General features: G+C 38.3%; 1 protein-coding gene across 2 annotated transcripts; it reads left to right on the top strand.

Moving 5' to 3' along the window:
* Positions 1-502: 502 nt before the first annotated feature.
* dap3 (death associated protein 3) lies at positions 503-26111 on the top strand. Of its 2 annotated transcripts, none has more exons than XM_061881668.1 (13): positions 503-657; positions 843-884; positions 8759-8872; positions 10720-10821; positions 11464-11572; positions 11659-11751; positions 16218-16348; positions 19951-20031; positions 21247-21411; positions 21477-21536; positions 21604-21693; positions 25668-25785; positions 25879-26111. In XM_061881668.1, exons 2-13 carry the CDS (start codon positions 846-848, stop codon positions 25962-25964), a joined length of 1188 nt encoding a protein of 395 aa, XP_061737652.1. In that variant the 5' UTR covers positions 503-657; positions 843-845; the 3' UTR covers positions 25965-26111. The 2 variants fall into 2 exon arrangements, with proteins under 2 accessions (XP_061737652.1, XP_061737653.1); XM_061881669.1 differs by lacking the exon at positions 503-657 and adding an exon at positions 690-762.

Below are 26111 nucleotides of genomic sequence, written 5' to 3'. Positions count from 1 at the left end.
GTATCCTTCCGGCGACGGGCAGTCAAAGCCGAAGTGTGACGTAAAAGGAAACATGACTCCGGAAGTAAATTAGGGGGAAGGGTTTTGTAGGGGGGAAGAAATTTGGCATGACAGGGCCCTACAACCCGTGACGTCACGCGCAGATCGTCTGCTACTTCCGGTACAGGCTAGGCTTTTTTATTAGCTTTATTGTCGATGTTCTCTACTAAATCCATCCATCCATCCATCCATCCATTTTCTACCGCTTATTCCCTTTTGGGGTCGCTGGCGCCTATCTCAGCTGCAATCGGGCGGAAGGCGGGGTACACCCTGGACAAGTCGCCAAATCCTATTAGCAAAAATATGGCAATATCGCGAAATGATCAAGTATGACACTTAGAATGGACCTGTTTAAATAAGAAAATCTCATTTCAGTAGGCCTTAAATAATTAAGAAAATAATTGTAAACTCCGTTAATTGTATGTGACTGAAATCCATTGTTTTGTTGTTATTGATTACTTCCATTTTTGCGCATGTTTGTGACGTCATTTCCTGTCAGGCAGACTGCGTGACGCCGCGTTGACTTCTATAAGAGCTCTATTTTCTCCTTCCCGTTTGTCTTCTAATTAGATTGTGTTACTGTAGAAAAAAAACAACGACTGAAAACCGGACGAGCAGGTAAACAAATGTCTGTCTGTTTTATTTAGTTCGATAGCGCCGTTGTCCTTGCATGACTAGCCTGCTGTTGCTAGCGTGCTTGCTAGCTGCTAATGTTGACGAAAGGTTACAGGACGCCGCTGCTAAAATATATATATTTTTTTTGCTTTGTTTTGCCACATTTTGACGTTCTTGTTGTATTTCAGATCATGGCTTTTCACAGACTGTCAACGAGGTTTCGACACACGGTGAGTTTTGAAGAGTTCCAAATTAGCGTTATTGCTAAGGTTGCTAAGGGCAAGTCAACCTAATTTATTTTTGTGAAATAATTTTTGTAATATTTTTTATAAATCAGGGGTCTCAGACACGTTGTTTTGCGGCCACCAACTTAATATGAAAGTCTAATGTTAGTGCGGCCCGCGAGTTTTATACAGAGGTGGGTAGTAACGCGCTACATTTACTCCGTTACATCTACTTGAGTAACTTTTGGGATAAATTGTACTTCTAAGAGTAGTTTTTATGCAACATACTTTTACTTTTACTTGAGTATATTTATAGAGAAGAAACGCTACTTTTACTCCGCTCCATTTATCTGCAATCAGGTCGCTACTCGCTACTTTTTTTTTTTTTATCGATCTGTTAATGCACGTTTGGTTTGTTTTGATTTTGTCAGACACGCATTCAAAGTAGGAACTACGCATGCCTGCGTTTCACCAATCAAGTGCAGTCACTGGTGACGTTGGACCAATCAAACAGAGCCAGGTGGTCACGTGACCGTCACACGTAGAACCCGACATGTTGAAAAACTACTGTGCAATCTACTAATAAAAGTTTCAATCAATCAACCAATCAATCAAAAGTGTAAAGGAAAAAAGACACTTTTTATTTCAACCGTGCTTCCCGTCAAAAGCCCAAAGACTGATCGCACAGTTCCTGTCTTCACAATAAAAGTGCCGCTCCATCGCGCCTGCGCTAACAAAATAAGAGTCTCCGAAAGCCAGTGCAAACAAGCTAGTAAGCTACAGAGTTTGCCGCCAATGTATTTCTTGTAAAGTGTATAAAAACCAATATGGAAGCTGGACAAATAAGATGCCAAAAACCAACGACTTTCATGATGTATTAGACAGGAAGGAGGAACTTTTTTTCTCCTCCATTTGAAAACCGGGATGTTATCAGCACTATACTGTCTGATTCCTATCAATGCAAGTGAAGTGAAGTGAAGTGAATTATATTTATATAGTGCTTTTCTCTAGTGACTCAAAGCGCTTTACATAGTGAAACCCAATATCTAAGTTACATTCAAACCAGTGTGGGTGGCACTGGGAGCAGGTGGGTAAAGTGTCTTGCCCAAGGACACAACGGCAGTGACTAGGATGGTGGAAGCGGGAATCGAACCTGCAATCCTCAAGTTGCTGGCACGGCCACTCTACCAACCGAGCTATACCGCCCATCAGAATCAGGTAATACACCAACTTATATTCTTGTCTTCATTAAAGATAGGAATCTATGTGTTAAACATGCATGTATATTCATTAAAACACCTTTAACATGTCAACAAAAACGGCAAAATAAATAAATATAAATTATATACTGTATATATAAAGGTATGTGTATGTATATATATGTATATATATATGATATGTGTGTATGTATATATGAGGTAGATCACCTCGACTTGGTCATTTATTAAGTAATTGATTAACGTTGAAAAACTTATTGGGGTGTTACCATTTAGTGGTCAATTGTACGGAATATGTACTGTACTGTGCAATCTACTAATAAAAGTTTCAATCAATGAATGCCTACTGAGCCTATGGTGCTGTTAAGTTATTGTGGCTCAATTTGCCTTAATTTTTTATTTATTTTAATGTATTAGTATTTAATATATACTATTGTTTTAGTTGCTTAACAGATATTCCTGACTCTGAATTTGCTCATTGCTATTTTTATGTTTTTGTGCATTAGTTGTTGCTGGAATCATTAAACGAACAGGTTATTCATCAGTTACTCAGTACTTGAGTAGTTTTTTCACAACATACTTTTTACTTTTACTCAAGTTAATATTTGGGTGACTACTCCTTACTTTTACTTGAGTAATAAATCTCTAAAGTAACAGTACTCTTACTTGAGTACAATTTCTGGCTACTCTACCCACCTCTGATTTTATATGAATGGCGCTTGACAGAGTTGTGTTATTCGGCTCCAAAATGGCTCTTTCAACGTTTTGGGTTGCCTACCCTTGCGTTAGTGGAAAAGCGGCGAATGAGTGGAAGCGACAGATATGTCGCCATAGAGACGAGGGTTTTCTTACATGCCTGGCTGCAGTCACACTGCAACACCTCTCCCGTCCAAAGGCGAAACCCAGTAACTTAATTTTGGTCAAAACTGAGCTGATAACAATTTTTGGAGTTCCTAGGTGATATGCTTTACATTAGTATATGCGATATTGTAATTTGGTAAGCTGTTACGTGCATGGCAGGACCTAGCACCTACCACATAACCACGTAGATACAACAGAAAAACCTAGTATCTCAAGTGACCAATCGGAGCTTCTTTTTCAGTCGTCTTATTGCAGGGGTGCCCATTACGTCGATCGCGAGCTACCAGTCGACCGCGGGGGGTGTGTCAGTCGATCTCCAGCCAGGCTTTTAAAAAAAATAGACCTAAAAATTAGTGATCATCAATCTTCACCAAGACGTCACTTAAATGACATTCACGGTACCGGAGGGTCTTGTGAGATGACGCTGGCTGCTGCAAGATCATTATTATTAAAATATGACCGAGAGGAAGGCGAGAAACACTTTTTATTTCAACAGACTCTCGCGCCGTACCTTCCGTCAAAACTCTAAAGGCCGACTGCACATTTCCTATCTTCACAATAAAAGCCCTGCTTCATGCTGCCTGCGCTAACTAAATACAGAGTCTCGGAAAACTGGCGTGCACAAGCGATCCCTCAGAAAGCTGGCGTGCACATCACTTGTGCACGCCAGCTTTCCGAGACTCTTATTTTGTTAGCGCAGGCACCATGAAGCAGGGCTTTTATTGTGAAGATAGGAAATGTGCAGTCGGCCTTTAGAGTTTTGACGGAAGGGACGGCGCGAAAGTCTGTTGAAATAAAAAGTGTTTCTCGCCTTCCTCTCTGTCATTTTTTCATAATAATGAACTGGCAGCAGCCAGCGTCATCTCACAAGACCCTCGGGTGCCGTGAATGTCAATCAAGCAAGCTACGGAATTTGCCGCCAATGTTTTTCTTGTAAAGTGTATGGAAGCTGGATGAATTAGATGCCAAAAACCAACCACTTTTATGTGGTATTGTACAGAAAGGACAACTTTTTTTCTCCTCCATTTGCAAATGTTGGTGTTATCATCATTACTGTCTGATTCCAATCATTGCAAGTCATCAGAATCAGGTAATACACCAACTTATATTCTTGTCTTCGTGAAAGAAAGACATCTATATGTGTTACACATGCTTGTATTATCATTAAACACATTTAACTTGTTTACAAAAATCTCTCTTTCATAAATAGATAAATATAAATGATATATATAAATGAGGTAGATCCCCTCGAGTTAGTCAATTGAAAAGTAGCTCGCCTGCAGAAAAAGTGTGGGCACCCCTGTCTTATTGTCTTTAATGAGACATTTGCACGAATGGGGGCCGACGGTCAACCTGATTATGTGATATTATGGCACGAGACAGATATTTGGAAGATTGGCCCGGGACGTTGCAAGCACCTTCATTAAATGTATTGTTCTTGATTCTTCCCCTTGCATACTCTTTTGGGCAGATAACTGTGGAGGTCCAAATAAAAACCGGACGCTGTACACTGCTCTTGCCCAATATGCAAACGCAGAATGGGGCCCACCCGAGATTGTGATAAAATATCTGGAGAAAGGGCACACGTTCATGAGAGCAGATTCAATCCATGGCTCCATCGGCAAGAAAATGAAAGCTCAAGAAAACATCTATACGTTTGATGACTTTGTAGATCTTTGTAAGACAGCATCAAGATAGATTGGTTTCCGTTGTTTTCTCAAAATCAGCTAGAAGTGAGTTACTAGGTTTTGCCTTCGGACGGGAGACCTGTCCGTCAGTAATAACAGTCCCCGATAACCTGGACCAATTCAAACCGTTATTTGTAGAGATGTCCGATAATGTCAGACTGCCGATATTATGGGCCGATAAATGCTGTAAAATGTAATATCGGAAATTATCGGTTTCAAAAACTAAAAAGTATGACTTTTCAAAACGCCGCTACAAACGTAGAGAGAAGTACAGAGCGCCAATAAACCTTATAGGCCTACTGAAATGAGATTTTCTTATTTAAACGGGGATAGCAGGTCCATTCTATGTATCATACTTGATCATTTCGCGATATTGCCATATTTTTGCTGAAAGGATTTAGTAGAGAACATCGACGATAAAGTTCGCAACTTTTGGTCGCTAATAAAAAAGCCCTGCCTTTACCGGAAGTAGCAGACGATGACGTCACCGGTGGGAGGGCTCTTCACATCCTCACATTGTTTATAATGTGAGCCTCCAGCATAAAGAGCTATTCGGACCGAGAAAGCGACAATTTCCCCTTTAATTTGAGCGAGGATGAAAGATTTGTGGATGAGGATATTGATAGTGAAGGACTAGAAAAAAACAAGGCGGTTGCATTGGGAGTGATTCAGATGTTTTTAGACACATTTACTTGGATAATTCTGGGAAATTCCTTATATTTCTATTGTGTTGCTAGTGTTTTAGTCAGTTAAATAGTACCTGATAGTCGGAGGGGTGGTTCCACGGGTGTGTTGACACCAGTCTCTGAGGGAAGTCACGGCAGCTGCATGGACGGCGATAGCTCCGCTGATCTCCGGTAAGAGGCGACTTATTACCACAATTTTTTCCACCGAAAACCGCCGGTTGACAAGTAGTCAGGAACTATGTTTGCTTGACCGCTCTGATCCATAGTAAAGCTTCACCTCTGGGAATTTTAAACAAGGAAACACTGTGTGTTTGTGTGGCTAAAGGCTAAAGCTTCCCACCTCCATCTTTCTACTTTGACTTCTCCATTATTAATTGAACAAATTGTAAAATATTCAGCGACACAGATGTCAAGAATACTGTGTAATTATGCGATTAATGCAGACTACTTATAGCTTGGATTGGGCTGGAAATGATGTCCGCTACAACCCAAGACGTCAAACGCACGCGTAATCATGCGAGTCATCTTACCGCGATGTTTTCAACTGGATACCTCGCGGTAAATTTAAAATTGCAATTTAGCAAACTAAAAAGGCCATATTGGCATGTGTTCCAATGTTAATATTTCATCATTTATATATAAACTATCAGACTGCATGGTCGGTAGTAGTGGCTTTCAGTAGGCCTTTAAATAAGAGACACCTTTTTTCTTTTAAATATCTCGATATTTTTAGGCCATATCGCAATACACGATATATAGCTCGATATTTTGCCTTGGCCTTGAATGAACACTTGATACATATAATCACAGCAGTATGATGATTCTATGTCTACATTAAAACATTTTTGTTCATACTGCATTAATACATGCTCATTGTATTTCATGCAGAGAAGGAAATCACAACTAAGTCAGTTGACCAAAACTGTTTTTATTTTACAGTTATTAAGCAATGGCATAAACGTTCATGTCATTTCCAAAACAGAAAGTGCAAGATTGTCGGAGACATTTTAAGTGTCAAATAAAAATGAGCTGCATTATAGGAAATCAAATAGTGTTCGTCTTTCGCTATGTGGTATGTTACTACGGACGTTATTAAATTCTGTTGACAATTTTTTTCATACGGTATTGATCTGGAAATGTTTGCCTCAGCATTTTGATGATGTGGTCGTGTGGCACCAAACGGAGATGCTGACATGCGGAGTAAGCACTCTTCATTCTCTAGGTGACTTTTCAAATGATGCTACCTATTAGCAGTAATGCTACTTTTGATAGCAATGCTTCTGGCCCACACTTGACAAATTACGGTTGTCTCTTCGACATATTCCCACTTGAAGCCAAACCACCGCCTGACGATGGACCCCCTGCTATTTTTCTTGGGAATTAATTCTTCCTTCATTCGCACCTTCTTTCTCTCGTATTACCTCTCGCACGGCTCTGCTAGCATCACAGCTAACGTTACCCATGCTGCTACCTCTCTGCTGGGTGAGCTCGTATACGTATGTGACGTATGTGACGTATGTGACGTATTTAAGAAGGTGCGCTTGCTGTCTGTCAGAAAGCGAGACAGGAAAGATTTAGAAGAGCCTGTAGTGTAATGCCAGCAGCTAAAAGCAACTGCGTGAGAACGTATACTCCAATATCACAATATGGTCATTTTCTATATCGCACAGAGACAAATCTGTGATATATCGAGTATATCGATCTATCGCCCAGCCCTATGCTGACCCCTCTGTCCGTTTACATGGCCTACTACTTGGTAGCTGAGTTGCTGTTGTTCCCAAACTCTTCCATTTCCTTATAATAAAGCCGACCGTTGACTTTGGAATATTCAGGAGCGAGGAAATTTTACGACTGTATTTGTTGCTTAGGTGGCATGCTATGACAGTTTTGCGCTGGAAATCACTGAGCCCCTGAGAGCGGCCCATTCTTTCACAAATGTTTGTAGAAACAGTCTTAATGCCTAAGTGCTTGATTTTTAATACACCAAGTGATTATGACCCCTGATTCTGATCATTTGGATAGGTGGCCAAATACTTTTGGCAATATAGTGTATTTTGTTAGTATTTGACTACAGGTAGAATTTAATTTGACCCACATATTTTGGATTAATATGAATACATGGGAAACAGACTATTTTGTACAAAATAGCTAAATTAACAGGAAAACAATTATTGTCCTAAAAACACATTTTTTGCTTAACTTAACATAATTAAAATTAACGTATTTCTTTAACAGAAATATATCCTGCTTACTTTAAAATAGTATACATTCAGTGTGCAGCTTTATGACAGATCACACTTAACACAACAAGAGAGGTGTGATTTGTGTTTGAGTAATATGACTGGCAACATTTCATTCTTTATTTATGAAGGAGATCTCCACTCAAACAGTGTGGTTTTGGTATTATGCTACATTGTGATACTTTTTCAATAAAAAGAAGCATAATGTGAACATTGAACACTTAAAAAAATACCAAGAGTTGAAACAAATATAATTTGACCCTTTGATGTACTGTAGTCCAGCTACTCCTGTAGTGTCACTATCATAAAATGTAGCGTTTTTATCATAAAACTGGACACATTATGATTATGTCCAACAACTTGGATTCACAACTAGTCTTTTGAAAAAAATACATTATTTTCACTAACGAGAGCAAAGTTGTTTTGAATGACACTTAATACTATTATGTTCATGCACATGGTGTATATACCCCCCTCACCATTTTTTTTATAGATCCATCCATTTTCTACCGCTTGTCCCTTTTGTGGGGGTGCTGGAGCATATCTCATCTACAATCAGGCGGAAGGCGGGTTACACCCTGGACAAGTCGCCATCTTATCACAGTTGTTTTTCAAATCACCTGACGTATATATTGTGTATATGTACGTAATTTATCAATTTTTTTAACGTAAGTTTTATATACATGTTACAGGTTTTATATATTTTATTTTTGAATGTATCAAATGTGAGGACTATTAAATGAACCACAATGGAAACAAGCCTTTTGGCTATTTGTGGCATCCGTTTGCTTCTTTAAAGCATGACATGGATTCAATTCTTTAAGATGTCAAACTTTTCAATCAATCAATCAATCAATGTTAGCATGTAGCTCATTGACATGATAGTCACATGTAGCGTCTCCACTGGACAAAAACGATCTCCGATGTTCCCCAATTGTTCTTTTAAAAAAAAAAAAGTAAACAAAATTGGCTTAGTCTGTAGCAGACCGTTGTGAAGCTGTTGTCGTTCGAAAGAATCTTGATATTTTCCAGACCATTTTTTATTTGCACAGCTCAATATGAAACACATTATTTTTTAAATATTGGAAGATTCAGTTTTTCAAAGGACGATTGGCAACCCTAGCTATATCTGATGCAGAAGTGATAGATCTATTGTCTCTGTTGTCTACTTAACTAATTCACTTACAGGTAAGGCGTGTTCGTTTGGTTCATACAAGTGGATCAGGCCAACAGCAGGAGGCCCTGGCAATTGATGCAGAACCTCAACCCTTCTCAGTCTTCAGAACAAATGAGAATGATCCTGTAAGTAAAGATGCTCCTTCGAGTGTGGTGCAAGAGTAAAAACTGGTGTTAAGTTTGACAGCAGTATTCAATTTAGTTTTAGCCGTTAGTCATAGTCTTTTGATGACAATGTATTTTAGTTTTAGGAATATTTTAGTCATCTAATTGGATCTAGATTTAAGGTAAGGCAAGTTTATTTATAGAACACAATATGTACACAAGGCAATTCAAAGTGTTTTACAGATAATTACAAGAAGGCAACAAACTACTTAGAGATAATCATAATTCAAATTAAAATCATAAAATATAATCATAAAACAATTAGAATCAAAATGTCTGGATAAGATCATTTCAGTTGTCATATGTACTATGAAATAAAAGTGTTTTCAGCCTATATGCGGTATAGCTCTGTTGGTAGAGCGGCCATGCCAGCAACTTGAGGGTTGCAGGTTCGATCCCTGCTTCCGCCATCCTAGTCACTGCCGTTGTGTCCTTGGGCAAGACACTTTACCCACCTGCTCCCAGTGCCACCCACACTGGTTTAAATGTAACTTGGATATTGGGTTTCACTATGTAAAGCGCTTTGAGCCACTAGAGAAAAAGCGCTATATAAATATAATTCGCTTCACATTTGAACGTTGCCAAAGTTGATGCCTTCTCACATCTTCTGGAAGACTCTTTATGATTTTAGGAACATAAAACGGAAACATAGCCTCACCATGTTTGGTCCTGACTCTGGGCACCAGCAGGAGACCACACCTTGAGGTTTTCAGGGGCCCATATGGTTCTAAGATGTTAGACATGTATTTTGGCACGAGACCATCAAAATACTTGTACACAAGGAGAGCTGTTTTAAAGTCTATTCTCTTGATAACTTTATTGTTATTATATTAGCTAAAAGTAAGAATTAAAAAAAAAAGTTGAATAATATATGACTAAAATGATCATGTGATGAAACAAACTAGATTAAAAGGGACAAGGGGTAGAAAATGGATGAAATGGATTGTGTATAACCATACTGAGTTTGCACGATTGGCATCTTGGCGACTGTCCCGTTTAACTAGCAACTACTGTTATAAATCTAGAAGGTACATACATCTCACATACTGTATCTGTTTTTTTGTTTGTTAACCTAAAACATGACAAATCTGGTCTTTTAGGGTGTCAAGTTGTGCAACTAGTAGCTGAACACTGCCGAGTAAATCGATTAACGTGCATTGTACAGGCATCTTGGCCTGGGTGGGCAAGCTCGCCCTTGGAGTATAACCAAAGTAGTGGTAGAGTAAGCCCTCTTGCTCCTGATTTACCATCTTTAATAGTAACAATAATTCAGTACAGTATGAGTAATTTTTAAATATTAGCTTCGGCCTACTTACTGTTGCATCGATGTCTAAACATTTAGTCAGCAAGCGCCGTTGGTTGTATTGTTACCAGGTGTACAATGTGTCTTGTTCTCCATCCGTATGTCTTCTCTTCTCTTTATCCCAGGTGTAGAAGACATATTGTATTGAAGTGTGAAACAAAAGTCGTGTCTCCCAGTGAAAAATCAGAATACCGTGCCTTTCAAAGACAGTAGTTCTGATTGGATCCCCTCTCTGATTTACGCCCCCCGTTCCTCTCCCACATGCAACTGATAACTTGTCCCACCCGCCTAAAAACTCAGAATTATTGTCTCGTTTTTATTCGTTAAATAAATTGTTGTTTTAGTCAACAAACATTTGTTTTGATTAGTTATCGTCCAATTTTTGTTGGGGAAAAAAGGTTGTTAATAATAACTTAAACATTTTTCTCAATAATTTTAACACTGGAAACAACACTGGTTGTGTTCAATGAATATCTATGATTTTTGCTCCTCTTTTGTCTTTTAGGCTCGTCATTCCCAGCAACATATTGGCCAGTATTACACGATGTCACCCGAACTTATCCGCACCGCCTTCCCTAATGGCCTTCCCCGCCGATATAAGCTACAGGTTGGTTTGTGCACATTTATTAATTGTATTATATCTAAAAGACCCAGAGAACATTTTGTATGGAAGTTAATTTGTCTCTTTATTCAAAAAATGTTTTGAATTTTTTGCATTTGAATTTAGTGAACATAATTTTTTTTATATGAAATTATGAAGACAATTTCTTAGAAAATGTGTGTAAAAATTCAGTGTAAAAAATATTCAGTGCAGAAAGATTTGGTAAATTAGGACTGAGGCATGTCATTGGCTAGTTCTGAGACATGATCGATTGCTTCAGTCTTAATTTACCAGAAATTAGTCTTGAGTAAAATTTTCTGCACTGAATTTTTTTGAACCACATTTTTTATACACTGATTTCTTTTTTACACTGACTTTTAAAACACTAAATTTTAACAAACTGAGTTTTTAAATACAAAATTTGCTCTCAATTTTTTGTCAGCGTAATTTGATGTTAAAAAAAAAATCAGATCACAAAATTCAAAGGCAAATGAAATCAGTAGATACATTCACTGTCACAAAAGCTATTTTAATAAGCACACAAATTAACCTCCAGTTGTAATGCAATCAGTTATTTCCAAGCATTTTTTAATACTTTTTTTCATTTACTGAGGATACTCCTACTGAAAGTTTGTCTGCTATGTGTAGATGAAGACGTTTAATGAAGCATGTGTGATGGTAAGGCAGCCTGCTCTGGAGGTCATTTCACACCTGAAGGAAACAGACGACAGCAGACCTGTGCAGCGATATATGTTCTGTATCCTTCACGGACGACGACATCACACAGTCATCAAGAAAGACAAATAGTCTCGATCTTTAAAATATACTTAACGAGCTGTTCAGACGGATTAAAGGGTGGCGGTAAGACAATGTCCCTTTGTCACGTGGTGCACTTTTGCTACACACAGGGATGGCTGGTGCTGCACGTACCTGATGGTGAGGAAATTGAAGATTTGTATTTGTACTGCATCTATGTATTTGTAGTGCACTTTGTGGCTGCAACCACCACAGGCGCTTTTGATTCAGTTCGACTGGTTAACTTTCTACCAGATTCGTCCCAGGTGTCACCACCCGCAAGTCATTTTCTTTAACATATTCCACAGATAACATTAAATATCACATTAAAACATTAAATGTCACAAATCCCAAAAACACAACACCTGCAATCTAAAATAACAATACTGCATTGTTACTTAGTTCCGTATTAAAATCACGTTCAGTTCCTTAGTAAGTGTACAAAAGACTATGCCTAATACTGCTGATGATTTATAAAATTAAATAATCCTCAATTTGCTGACTGGTAATTCTTAAATGTTGTAGAACCATTTTATATTTTTGATGAATGACTGAGTTTGGTAAGGAAGTTTTGGAGTATCGTATTTTCCGGACTATAAATCACACTTAAAATCATTTTTTCCCTCAAAACTCGACAGTGCGCCTTATAACCCGGTGCGCCTATTGTACAGAATAATTCTGGTTTTGCTTACCGATCTCAAACAATTTTTTGTTTGGTACATGGTGTAATGACAAGTGTGACCAGTAGATGGGAGTCAAACATACGAGATACGCGTTGACTGCAATATGATGACAATATGACTCAAGTAAACAACACCAACATTTTATATGTTCCATTGAAAATATGGAACATTACACAGCGCTCAAAAATCTATCAAAATGCTTTAGTACGACTTTGGTAAGCTATGAAGCCGCACCGCTTGATGGATTATTGTACTTCAACATACGAGTATTATTATGGTGTGTGTATAAGGTAAGACATATTATCTGGCGTTTTATTTTGTAATATTATGCAAAAGTACTTTTCTTACCAACCTGCTGATCTGTATTTGTGATCTGCAAAAATCCTGAAAAATTGCGCAGTTCCGCCTTTGTAGTCCGTAAAGACGCCGTAGTCGATAAGCTTCTTCTTTTTCTCCATGTTCTAGTTTTTGGACATTCATCCTCCGCTGTTGCCATTTGTAATAAAAAGTAGTGTAAAGTTCTTACTTAATCTGTCAATAAACTCGCCATAAAAGCGCTAAAACATACCTGTGTAGTGAGTTTACATTATTCACCCAAGGAACTTTAGAGCGTTCTGATCGGACAGTTATTCATGGGACACATTTCCGGCGGATGAGGAGATGCTCAGTTATTGATTGAAGTAAATTCTAAATGTCATTAAAACAGTTCGCTCCACTTTTTGACATTTCTTCCACTCCCGTCCTTGCACCCTCCACCACAACAACAAAGATGCCAAATGAAACATCAACCATTTGGTGTTGCTTGCTCATGGGTACTTTCTATTATTTATTAAACGGGCTTAAACCTGCAGTCCACATATATTGCTTATTTTTGACTGCCATCTCCTGGTCACAATTATCAAAGTCACCTCAGTAGGCACAACCAGAATAAATTGATACATTTGGCACACCGAGTTATAAGACAAACTGTCGATTTTAGAAAAACATTTAAGGAAATTGATTGTCAGAAAAATAAGGTAATACAACATCAATCATAAAAGAAACCCATTTGGAGAATAATCCATCCCATCCATTTTCTACCGCTTGTCCCTTTTGGGATCACGGGTGGTGCTGGAGCCTATCTCAGCTGCATTTGGGCGGAAGGCTGTGTAGACCCTGGACAAGTCACAACTAGGGATGTCCCGATACAACTTTTTCACTTCCGATACGATACCGATATTGTAGCCTTGAGTATTTGCCGATACCGATATCAATACGATACGATATAGGCACGAATCATACATATATTTATTCCTTATTTTGTTTTGTAGAATGTTAGAAAAGGCTTGATAAAGTGATGTTACTGTTACTGATGTTGTAGTGTTAAAACAGAAAACAATAGTCAGCAAGAGTAGGTATAGGAAAAACTGACCCATTTATTATTAACCAATTGGTAACATAAATTTTAACCTTCAACATAAGAGTATTACCTCAACAAATCCAATAAAAACAAAATGTTATATTTAAAGTGCAAAATAACCACTAATACCAACATAATTATACAATTGAAAAGAATAAATTAAAAATAAATTAGAAGACCCTGAAAAATAACCTAAATAAATCCAATAATAAAAAAAAAAAAACGTTTTAAAGTGCAAACAATTCAAGTTCACTTCAGTTATTTTTTTTACTGTCAGCATATGTTGGAAACAACTGTGGGCAGGGACAAAAACCACAAAAACAACACAATATTGTCCACTGTCCAACTGCTCTAAATTAAGAGTTCACAGCTCCAGTTTCACTGACTGACTATGCCCAAAACAATGTAGTAATTACTTTTAGTCTTCACTGAAGAATAGTGTAAACACAATAAACATATCACTCTAATAACAAGAGCATAAAACAAATAATAATCAGTCAGTGCTGACTACCCTTACTACTCGCTCCTCCTCCTTCTCCACTTTCTGCTGTCCGAGCATAATGTGGAGATTTTTTTTAAGAAGATAAGCATTTCGGCATGCTGTGAGTTAAAATACTTCCACACAGCCGACATCGCTACACTTTGCTGAGCACACGCGTTGTTGTTGTTGTGATCACGTGGGCTGTGCATGCTGGATCAGAGACGCTCATCTTCCGCGGCCGCCAACTACTGTGTCGGAGTGTGATCACACCACTCACCTATTATAGAAGTGCTGCAGCGGCAAATGGACAGTTTATATCGGAGCGCTTATATCAGAGTTTTTAGATTCAGTCCGATAAAATCCGATATTCACTTTTTTGGCCAATATCGGACCGATTTCCGATATCAATATCGGATCGGGACATCCCTAGTCACAACCTCATCGCAGGGCCAACACAGATAGACAACATTCACACTCACGTTTACACACTAGGGCCAATTTAGTGTACATTTTGACCAAAAAGAAAATACAGTATAAATTGGTGATCAACCAACTTCACAGCAGTTTTTGTCCCAGGCTTCCAGAAGGTGGGTGTCAGGGTGTAAGGAAAAACAGGCAGAGACATCACCCATGTACTTCAGGAATATAGAAGGGATATGACAGTGTCTTATCGTTGACAAAACCCAGACTAATGCAGTTAAGACGTAACAACAAATCTAACACTTAGACTGAAATTGTTGGACAAGAAATGACTTAAATATTTTTTCCGTAACAGGTCAAATTATAATTTTTTTTGTTTGTCGTGACAAATTACACTCATCCGCTACAACCCCCTATCTTCTAGGGTAGGGGTCGGGAACCTTTTTGGCTGAGAGAGCCAAGAAAGCCAAATATTTTCAAATGTATTTCCGTGAGAGCCATATCATACTTTTTAACACCGAATACAACCAAATGCGTGCATTTTTAAGTAAGACCAACATTTTTAGAGTAAAATAAGTCTCTTATTCTTTTCAATAACATTGTTATTCTGAAGCCAACCATCCATCCATCCATTTTCTACCGCTTATTCGCTTTAGGGTCGCTGGTGCCTATCTCAGCTACAATCGCAGGGCCTGAAGCTAACCAATAATTTAAAAAAAAAACTTTTTTACCATTAATGCGACTTCTTGAACGGGTGCGGTAGAAAATGGACGGCTGGATTAAAATGCATGGGAATGTTTTATATTTTGAACATTCATCATCATCATCATCATTTATTTTTATTCCTTTCATGAAAATGCATATTTACAAGCCACGCGCAATTGACACTTTCATTGTTTTGTTTTTGGTTTGTTTCTTATACATTTTCATGATCAGAAAGGAGCAGATGGAAGAATAATATTCTTATATTTATCTGCCCCTTTTTTTTTTAACAGAAATTACAGTAATTTAGATGGCTTTATAACTGTTCCCTCCACCAACACCCAAACTCCAACATACTTTTCCATTTTCCTTTAAGCATTTTCACAATGACACCTCCAATCTAAATCAAAACTCAGTTTGATATAATTCCAGTTTTCTCTTTTTATAAGTCTTTAAATACAAATATATTCTTACAGCTTTTTAAGTCTTTGTTTAGAGAATTCCATGCTTTCACACCAACAACAGACAAGCACATTTGTTTCAAATTTGTTCGCGCTCTTGGATGTTTAAAGTCATATGGCCTTCATTATTTTCAACACTGTGATTACCAGTGAAACTATTAATTTCCGTACTTATTATGTTAAGCAATGTCAGCTAAGATTTATCTGAGAGCCAGATGCAGTCAACAAAAGAGCCATATCTGGCTCTAGAGCCATAGGTTCCCTACCCCTGTTCTAGGGGGTTGTTGCGGATGAGTGTAGTGTTTTTGTGAAGTTATAGTCAAGCTGTCTTCACAAAAGCACTATTTTAATTAATTAAAATGTTAATGAATATTCTAGTGCACCCGCTCCATATCCTAAGTTTTAGTTTATACACCAGGGTAGAATTTACCATCTGACAGATTTACATGTGTTTTCCACAGCCCACATCTGGGTGAAAAACTGCAAGGAGCTGCTGCCTTCATCCTTTAACACGTCTCGCTTCGACACGCCTTTGCAAGGCAACGCGTGGTTGCATAACTTTAAAACCACCAACGAGCCCTTCCTCTCCAAGGTGAGCAAACGCGCTATTCTCGATATGAGTCTTGATCAACGGGAAAGACGGCGTTCGCATTGATAGACCGTTGTTGCGTGTCTGCGCGAAGCAGCTGAGGTCACACGCTGATGATGCACATAAAGCAGCAGGCGCTCCATAACAGCTGCATAACAAGATAGCCTCTATTATTTAATCACCTTTTAATGTGAGGCATTTCCTCTTGGCAGTTTATCGTGTATTTGAGTCAACAGAAATGTAATCACTGAAGTCCTCACCATAAATCTTTCTGGGTTTGATATAAAATGTGCAATTCATTAGGTACTCCTGCACAATTTAATGAGATACATTTGTATCATTTCGTTCCCTCATGCAGTAGTACATTTCTAATACTTCAATTATGGTTTTAACTGGAGGTGAAGCAAAAGTATCCTTTCAAAAGTTGTTTTAAATTCACCAAAACATTTTTTTGCACCTTTCTAAATTTCCTTGACTTCTAATAAACTGCACTGCCAATTTATTATGATAATGTTTAAATATTACAAATAAAATATGATTCATTTTTACAACTTTGCAGAATAAGAAATCTTATGAAAATAAATTTGTTGTAATTTCAATTCAAAGTTCAAAGAATTGTTGTATTACAAAATATATTCTAAAATCTAATATTTTGAGAACGTATGTATATATACAATTTGTGTGTATGTATATCATATTTGTGACATATCTATGATACTTGATCAACTAAATATTGGAAAGTACATTTATAGGGCAGGGCTCTGCAACCCAAAATGTTAAGAGCCATATTGGACCAAAAGGTCTCGCACACAAAGAACTATCAGATATGCAACCAATATTACAAACAGATAATGTGTCACAAGACATGCAAATATATATAAAATACACAGAGGACATAAGTAAATTCAATGAGATCAAATATACCTACAAAGGAGGCATAATGATGCTATCTGTACATACAGCTAGCCTAAATAGCATGTTAACATTGATTAGCTTGCAGTCATGCACTTAAAAATATGCCTGATTAGCACTCCAACAAGTCAATAACATCAACAAAGCTCACCTTTTGTGGCTTCACGCGCAGCATAAAACATTTGGTGGAAAAAATGAGACACAGGAGGAGTGGCATAAAACACGTCTTAGTTACTGTGGCAGCGTTGAGAAAGTTGTACATTTAAACAAACTACAATTAGTTCAAGGACTGCAAAATTAGTAGGACAAAACGGCGCTCGCCAGAGACTGATCAGTGAAGCATTTTTAATATTAACAGCGGGACTTCTAACATTTAGGAAGGTTTGTGTCATGTTTGTTTTCCTACAGAAACTATAATAAAACAAAAAATATATTTTCTCATCTTTTGCCATTTCCATACATTTTCCATACCCTTTTGGGACGGCGTGGCGCAGAGGGAGAGTGGCCGTGCGCAACCCGAGGGTCACTGGTTCAAATCCCACCTAGAACCAACCTCGTCACGTCCGTTGTGTCCTGAGCAAGACACTTCACCCTTGCTCCTGATGGGTGCTGGTTAGCGCCTTGCATGGCAGCTCCCTCCATCAGTGTGTGAATGTGTGTGTGAATGGGTAAATGTGGAAGTAGTGTCAAAGCGCTTTGAGTACCTTGAAGGTAGAAAAGCGCTATACAAGTACAACCCATTTATCATTTAAAAAGCTCCATAGAGCCACTCGGGCGGCGGTACAGAACCATGGTTTGCCGACCCCCGTTAAAAGGGTCAAACACTATTTTGATAACGAGGTAATTTTACAAAAATGTTTTTTTACTCAACTAATAATTTCGTCAAGTGATAAACTCTTACTATTCAAGGAAACATTTTAATTTGCTAACAAAAAGGTAATTATAAAATTGCCACAGAAAGAAATTTCGATTGGCTCGCTATCTATGTGTTAAACCGGTGGTTCTCAAACGGGGGTACGCGTACCCCTGGAGGTACTTGAAGGTATGCCAAAGTGTACGTGAGATTTTTTAAAAATATTCTAAAAATAGCAACAATTTAAAAATCCTTTATAAATATTTTTATTGAAAAAATACTTCAACAAAATATGAATGTAAGTTCATAAACTGTGAAAAGAAATGCAACAATGCAATATTCAGTGTTGACAGCTAGATTTTTTGTGGACATGTTCCATAAATATTGATGTTAAAGATTTCTTTTTTGTGAAGAAATGTTTAGAATTAAGTTGATGAATCCAGATGGATCTCTATTACAATCCCCAAAGAGGGCACTTTAAGTTGATGATTACTTCTATGTGTAGAAATCTTTATTTATAATTGAATCACTTGTTTATTTTTCAACAAGTTTTAATTATTTTTATATCTTTTTTTACAAATAGTTCAAGTAAGACCCCTACAAAAGAGCAATATTTTGCACTGTTATACAATTTAATAAATCAGAAACTGATGACATAGTGTTGTATTTTACTTCTTTATCTCTTTTTTCAACCAAAAATGCTTTGCACTGATTAGGGGGTACTTGAATTAAAAAAATGTTCACAGTGGGTACATCACTGAAAAAAGGTTAAAAACCACTGCTTTAAACCTCTGGAAGCTAAAAGCTAAAACGCTAGCAAAAAATGTCAGCATATTAACGTTAGTTTGTTATAATGGGAACAGTTACTATACGTCCAAATGGCAACAAGTCTTAAAGTCCATAATTTTTTTTTATTTGATTGATCAAAATATGTTAAAATGCTAGCATAAACATTAGCATGTTAATGTTAGCATGAAAACATAGAAACAGTCAGCATACTTCTTAAATGGTGCCAAACATAAAAAGCCTTGCTTTTTAGGTATGAACCAATAAAATTGACAAACATACCAGCGTAAAAATATTAGCATGCTATTGCTAACATGACAACATCGGAGAAGTTAGCATACTTAAGATGCGGACAAGTTCCAAAATCCATGATTTTTTGTTTCAAATCATTAACAGTAGGTAAAATACTAACATTAAACGTTAGCATACTTGTCAAATGGCGGCAGATGTTAAAGACATGAGTTTTAAGTTCAAGCAAATAACATTTGCAAAAGTAAATTTTAACATAACAAAGGAAAAGTTAGTATGCTTCCAGAATAGCTGTAAATATTTAAAGCCATGATTTTTAAGTTCAAACAAATACAATTATCTAAAATTCTCGTATAAAACCTTAGCGTGATAACATAGGAAAGGTTTGCCTACTTCTAAGATGGTGACAAGCATCAAAAGCTTTGATTTTTAGTTTTAAACAAAGTTATATAAATTCTTGTATAAAAGTTTAGCATGATAACAAGAAAAGTTAGCCTGCTTCTAAGATGGTGGCAAGTATCTAAAGCCGTGATTTTTAGTTTTAATCAAATAAAATTGGCTAAAAAGCTAACATGCTAATATAGGACGAGTTAGCATACTTCTAAGGGTAAGGATAATTTTGGACATGAAAGAACCCATTTGACAAATGTAAGAAAAAAAAAAGTACTGTTCTGAATGTTGCTTGTTTACTGTAATTATGCACAAAAGATTTTTTGTTTTATGAGCCTATTTTTTTTTTTTTTTGACGTGGTCTTGTACAGGAATTCACATTCAAACACAATTGAACCTTTTCCCTTCCTCTCAGATAAAGACAACGCAGCGCTACGTGTGGTCCAAGAGAGAATTCACAGAGGAGGGAAGACCTCTTGGAGAGCTGGTGGATCAGGTTAATTTTCACCATCATAAACATTTATTTCCCAACATTAGCATTCATAAGTCATGTACAGTAAAACCCTGATTAAAGGCCTACTGAAATTAGATTGTCTTATTTCAACGGGGATAGCAGGTCCATTCTTTGTGTCATACTTGATCATTTTGCGATATTGCCATATTTTTTCTGAAAGGATTTAGTAGAGAACATCGACAATAAAGTTTGCAACTTTTGGTCGCTAATAAAGAAAAGCCTTGCCTTTACCGGAAGTAGCAGACGATGACGTCACCGGTGTGAGGGCTCCTCACATCCTCACATTGTTTATAATGGGAGCCTCCAGCAGCAAGAGCTATTCGGACCGAGAAAGCGACAAATTCCCCATTAATTTGAGCAAGGGTGAAAGATTCATGGATGAAGAAATTGAGAGGGCCTAGAAAAAAAAAGAAAAAAAAGCAAAGGCAATTGAGAGCGATTCAGATGTTTTTAGACACATTTACTAGGATAATTCTGGGAAACCCTTATCTGCCTATTGTGTTGCTAGTGTTTTAGTGAGTTAAAGAGTACTTTAAAGTCGTAGGGTTGTGGCCACATGTGTTTTGATGCCAGAGTCTCTGAGAGAAGTCATGGCAGCAGGAAAACGCTGGCTCCGCTGATCTCCGTTAAGAGGCGACTTATTTCCACAATTTTCTCACCGAAAACTCCCGGTTGACATGTACTGTAGTCGTGGTCGTTGCTCGCTTAACCGCTCTGATCCATAGTAAAGCGTCACCTCTGGGAATTTTAAACAAGGAAACACTGTGTGTTTGTGTGGCTAAAGGCTAAAAGTTTCCCACCTACATCGTTCTACTTTGACTCCTGCATTATTAATTGAACAAATTGCAAAAGATTCAGCAACACAGATGTCCAAAATACTGTGTAATTGCGCGATGAAAAGAGACGACTTTTAGCCCTAAGTGGTGCTGAGCTAATATGTCACCTCCAACCAATAACGTCACAAACACGCATCATCATTCCGCAACGTTTTCAACAGGAAACTACGCGGGAAATTTAAAACTGTAATTTAGTAAACTAAACCGGCCGTATTGGCATGTGTTGCAATGTTAATATTTCATCATTGATATATAAACTATCAGACTGTGTGGTCGCTAGTAGTGGCTTTCAGTAGGCCTTTAAATCACACTGCTCTAGGACTAGCATAAAAGTAGCATCACTTATTAATTGTGGCTGCAGGGCATCTTACGCGTGAAGAGCAGCTGCGACGTAGTTGGGGCGGTGATGAAGGAGCTGAGGCTGCAAAGCGGACAGCCGGACAGCGTCTTCCGACTGGCCGTAGCTGTGGACGGCGTCAACGCCCTGTGGGGACAGTCCACCAACAAGAAAGCAAACAAGAAACCCGTAAGGACAAAATTTACTTGTGACGTCCTCAGCTTCACATGACGTGCTCTCATGCTCCTCACCAGGTGAATACCGACGATCTGACTTTGATTCATAACCTGAGGAAGCTGATGAGGAATGACTGGGTGAGAAGAACACATGATCTTTTAATGTTGCTTCGGTCCTTTTCTAACATGCACTTTGTTGTTGTAGACGGGAGGCGCCATCATCACCACTCTGTCTTATACTGGGGCTATTTACCCTCCCAAAAATGCCTACCTGCCTCAAGAGCTGCTGGGAGAGGTCAGTGTTGTGTTGTTGTAGTTCCGAATGGGTACTGACTCCTGTACTTTTTTGGCACCGACCAAATCCCGCCGTTGCTACCAGGCACCGATCCTTGTAAATCAAGATGGCATGTTATGATACCTGGGTTGCGCGTGACGCATACTTGCCAACCTTGAGACCTCCGATTTCGGGACGTGGGGGGCGTGGTTAAGAGGGGAGGAGTATATTTACAGCTGTTGTGTGCGCAGTTGTGCACTGCACTTTCTAAAGTAGATGTTATTGTCACATAAGCATGATTGATTAATTGATAGAAAACTTTTATTAGTAGATTGCACAGTACAGTACATATTCCGTACAACTGACCACTAAATGGTAACACTGCAATAAGTTTTTCAACTTGTTTAAGTCGGGGTCCACGTTATGGTACAAATATATACTATCAGCATAATACAGTCATCACACAAGTTAATCATCATGGTATAGACATTGAATTATTTACATTATTTACAATCCGGGGTGTGGGATGAGGAGCTTTGGTTGATATCAGTACTTCAATCATCAACAATTGCATCAACAGAGAAATGGACATTGAAACAGTGTAGGTCTGACTTAGTAGGATATGTACAGCCAGCAGAGAACATAGTGAGTTCAGATAGCATAAGAACAAGTATATGCATTAGAAATACATTAGATTATTTACATTAGGTTATTTACAATCAGGGGTGATGGGATGTGAATGTAGGAGGATTAGTAAAGGGTTGAAGTTGACTGGATGTGTTATGATGCATGTACAGTAGATGGCAGTATTGTCCTGTTTAAGAGTGTCACATGCTGTTTACGTCAGACAAACTGCCTTACGGTGGTAGACATAAACGTGACTGCTGTTGTTGTGTGTTGTTACCGCACTGAGAAGACGTTAATGAAACTGCCTAACAATCAACCTATATAAGAAACCAAGAACTCACCCTCGATCATTCTACAGTTATAACGTCATTGGACAGACACGCTCTCAGACACGTCCCTCAGGTCCTCATAGGGCTGGAGGGGGCGTGGCCTTCAGCTCCGCCTCAATTTTCGGAGATTTTCGGGAGAGGCGCTGAATTTCGGGAGTCTCCCGGAAAATCCGGGAGTGTTTGCAAGTATGGCGTGACGTCATGCCTGTTTGCCGACTCTTTGCTCTTCAGCACTTGGTGGTCACTCCAGCAGTTCTGAGAGCGGACTGAGTCAAACTGCCTCTAGGTGGTGTTGCAATTTTCAATGCCATCAAAGAAATTGATTTCAAAAATGCTCCAACGTAAGTAAAGCAAGGCTCGACTTTTCAAAAAATGCGCTTGATTGATGCTCATATACATTGGCTCTTCTATTAACATGCTACTGATTAGCATTAGAAATTTTACATGGCAATTTCACCATTTCCTAATTTTGTTACTAAAAAATACAACTTAGAGCAGTGTTTTTCAACCACTGTGCTGCGGCCCACTAGTGTACCGTGAGATATTGTCTGGTGTGCCGTGGGAGATTACGTAATTTCACCTAATTGGGTTAAAAACATTTTTTGCAAACCAGTAATTATAATCCACAAATGTGTTGTTCTTGAGTGTCCACTGTCTAGAGCTCGGCATATCAGTAGGTGGCAGCAGGTAGCTAATTGCTTTGTAGATGTCGGGAACATGGTTTGTCGTGATCACAATATGCTGGTAAAAAGGTATCCAATGCTTAAACCAAAAAAAAAACAAAGGGCATGTGCTACTAAGAAAAGGCATTGACGCTTAAAAAAATGGCTATGCTTAACAAAGCTAAAACTGAACTGGCTGCAAAGTAAATAAAAACAAAATGCTGGACGACGGCAAAGACTTACGTGTGGAGCAGACTGCGTCCACAAAGTACATCCGTACATGACAATCAACAGCAAAATAGGAGCGCAAGAGAAGAACTAAAACGCGACACACAGGAAAACACCCAAAAAATCTAAATAAGTCACAACGTGATGTGACTAGGGTTGGGTATCGATTGGAGCCGGGACTAACTTTCCGATTCTCCCAGAATCGTTCAAAAGTTAAAATTTCGATTCCTAGTTTCGATACCCAGTCCGCCGACCTGGAAGAAGAAGCCACTGAACACCACCGCCGGAAGTGTTAGCATAGCCGAGCCTATGTAGCCGAGCGAGTCAGTCAAGCATGGACAGTGGGCGTCGACAGTCGAAAGTGTGGCTTTATTTTACTAAAAAAAATGAAATATCGGCGAAATGTAACACGTGCAACAGGACTGTTTCGTGCTTAGGAGGGTGCACGTCGAACATGATGAAGCACCTCCGAGTTCATGGAGTACAAATAAATGCGTGTCCCGTCTTGGACAGGAGACACTATCTGTCCAGAACGCTCACGCATCCTGCCTGAGAAGGCGGATATGGTCATTTTCCTAAACAAGAACTGTCTCTGATTTTATACTCTACCTGCTGCTAATCTGGACTGGGTTTTTTGAAAGGTGTTTCTTATTGTTTATTTGCTTTTCTGCACCAGGTTAGGCCATCAGTGGGAGCACGGTAACATGTTTAGGTACCTAAAGCATCATACACTTATGTGTGTAAATGTGTTTTCATGAGGTTTCCTGCAGCATCATACACTTGTGTGTGTAAATGTGTTTTCATGAGGTTTCCTGCAGCATCGTACACTTGTGTGTGTAAATGTGTTTTCATGAGGTTTCCTGCAGCATCGTACACTTGTGTGTGTAAATGTGTTTTCATGAGGTTTCCTGCAGCATCAGACACGTGTGTGTAAATGTGTTTTCATGAGGTTTCCTGCAGCATCAGACACGTGTGTGTAAATGTGTTTTCATGAGGTTTCCTGCAGCATCAGACACGTGTGTGTAAATGTGTTTTCATGAGGTTTCCTGCAGCATCAGACACTTATGTGTAAATGTGTTTTCATGAGGTTTCCTGCAGCATCAGACACTTGTGTGTGTAAATGTGTTTTCATGAGGTTTCCTGCAGCATCAGACACTTGTGTGTGTAAATGTGTTTTCATGAGGTTTCCTGCAGCATCAGACACGTGTGTGTAAATGTGTTTTCATGAGGTTTCCTGCAGCATCAGACACATATGTGTAAATGTGTTTTCATAAATAAAGCTCTCTTGATGAAAGTGTACCTCTGTTAAAATGTATTCATAATTTATAATATTTATATTCAAGTTCATAGATTTTATATTTATATTCTAGTTGAAAACAGCCCTGTGAGGAATTTATAGTAAAGTTCATAAAAAGTTAATAGAATTAAAATTGATGGAGAATGTCAGACTATTTCATTCAGAAAGACTGTAGGTCAGCTAGCTCATTGAAAATATCCTATACTTTTTTTTGACCCTGCCTTTTTTTTTTTTAAAGAAAGAATCACAATCGAAAATTGTCAGGAATCGGAATCGCAACAAGGAATCGGAATCGTTTGAATTCAAACGATACCCAACCCTAGATGCGACAGGTGGTGACAGTACACCTACTTTGAGACAAGAGCTATAGTGATGCGTGCTTGGTTATGCTTTAAAGTCATATCCAACAATGACTTCTAATTGTCAATATCAGCTGCTGAGTTACATTTTTTAATGTTTTCTGCTGGTGGTGTGGCTCCGCCTTTTTTCAAAGGAAAAGTATTTGCCTTGGATCAGAAAAGGTTGAAAAATGCTGACTTAGAGGTAGCTTGGATGAGTCTGCTTTCAGTGCTGCTGGAGTGCTGGGCAACTGAGTTGGCAACTGGGCCACTGTTAGATTTCATAACATTATGAAGACAATTTCTTGGAAAAAAGTAATTTTACAAAAATCAAGTCCTGATGAAAATAAAGAGTATAAAGTTGTAGTATTACGGTCTAATCCAATTTTATCGCCGAAAAATCGTTGCATTCCTAATTAGAATATGTGATGAGGATGCGCATACTGTAGTTTCTTTTGACCTGTGCTTAAGTTATGGTATTGAATGTTAGTTGATGGTAATAATCCCTTTTCAGAGGGGATTTGACAACATGGATCCGTTCATCCCGGTGTCGGTGCCCTATTACAACGAGAAGGAGTTTGAGAGCTGCTATCTGTACTACTTGGACCGCAATTGGCTGCAACATCCTAATAGTAAGAATCACTCCTAAACACTGCCATGCATGGAGTGTGCTTTCATCACGTACTAATATTACTATTATTACTATCTTTTATTTCTGTTTTCAGGCCGGACAGAGGATGGCAAGAAAGAAATTCTCTTTTTGACCGACAGGTGTCCATCGCTAATGGACAGAATCTGTGCTTTCTTATGAAGACTCTGATTTTATATACAAATGTCATACTAAAACATCCACCCTATTGAAATGCAGAAAGTCAATATTCACATCAACCTGCAGTCATGTGTCCGTAAGTTATTCATTTAACATGTTTGCTAATAAAATGTTGAAAAGTTGTTTTAA

This window comes from Nerophis ophidion, linkage group LG21 (genome assembly GCF_033978795.1).
Source record: "Nerophis ophidion isolate RoL-2023_Sa linkage group LG21, RoL_Noph_v1.0, whole genome shotgun sequence".
Classification (NCBI taxonomy): domain Eukaryota; kingdom Metazoa; phylum Chordata; class Actinopteri; order Syngnathiformes; family Syngnathidae; genus Nerophis; species Nerophis ophidion.
The sequence above is the reverse complement of the archived record's forward strand: the minus strand, read 5'-3'. Positions and strand labels throughout refer to the sequence as shown.

What these genes read in the sequence shown, in the direction of transcription:
- dap3 (XM_061881668.1), top strand. Translation starts at nt 846, where the DNA reads ATGGCTTTTCACAGACTGTCAACGAGGTTTCGACACACG. An exon ending in AGAAAGCAAACAAGAAACCC is followed by an intron (nt 21,412 to 21,476) that starts GTAAGGACAAAA and finishes GCTCCTCACCAG; the next exon opens with GTGAATACCGACGATCTGAC. An exon ending in AGCTGATGAGGAATGACTGG is followed by an intron (nt 21,537 to 21,603) that starts GTGAGAAGAACA and finishes TTGTTGTTGTAG; the next exon opens with ACGGGAGGCGCCATCATCAC.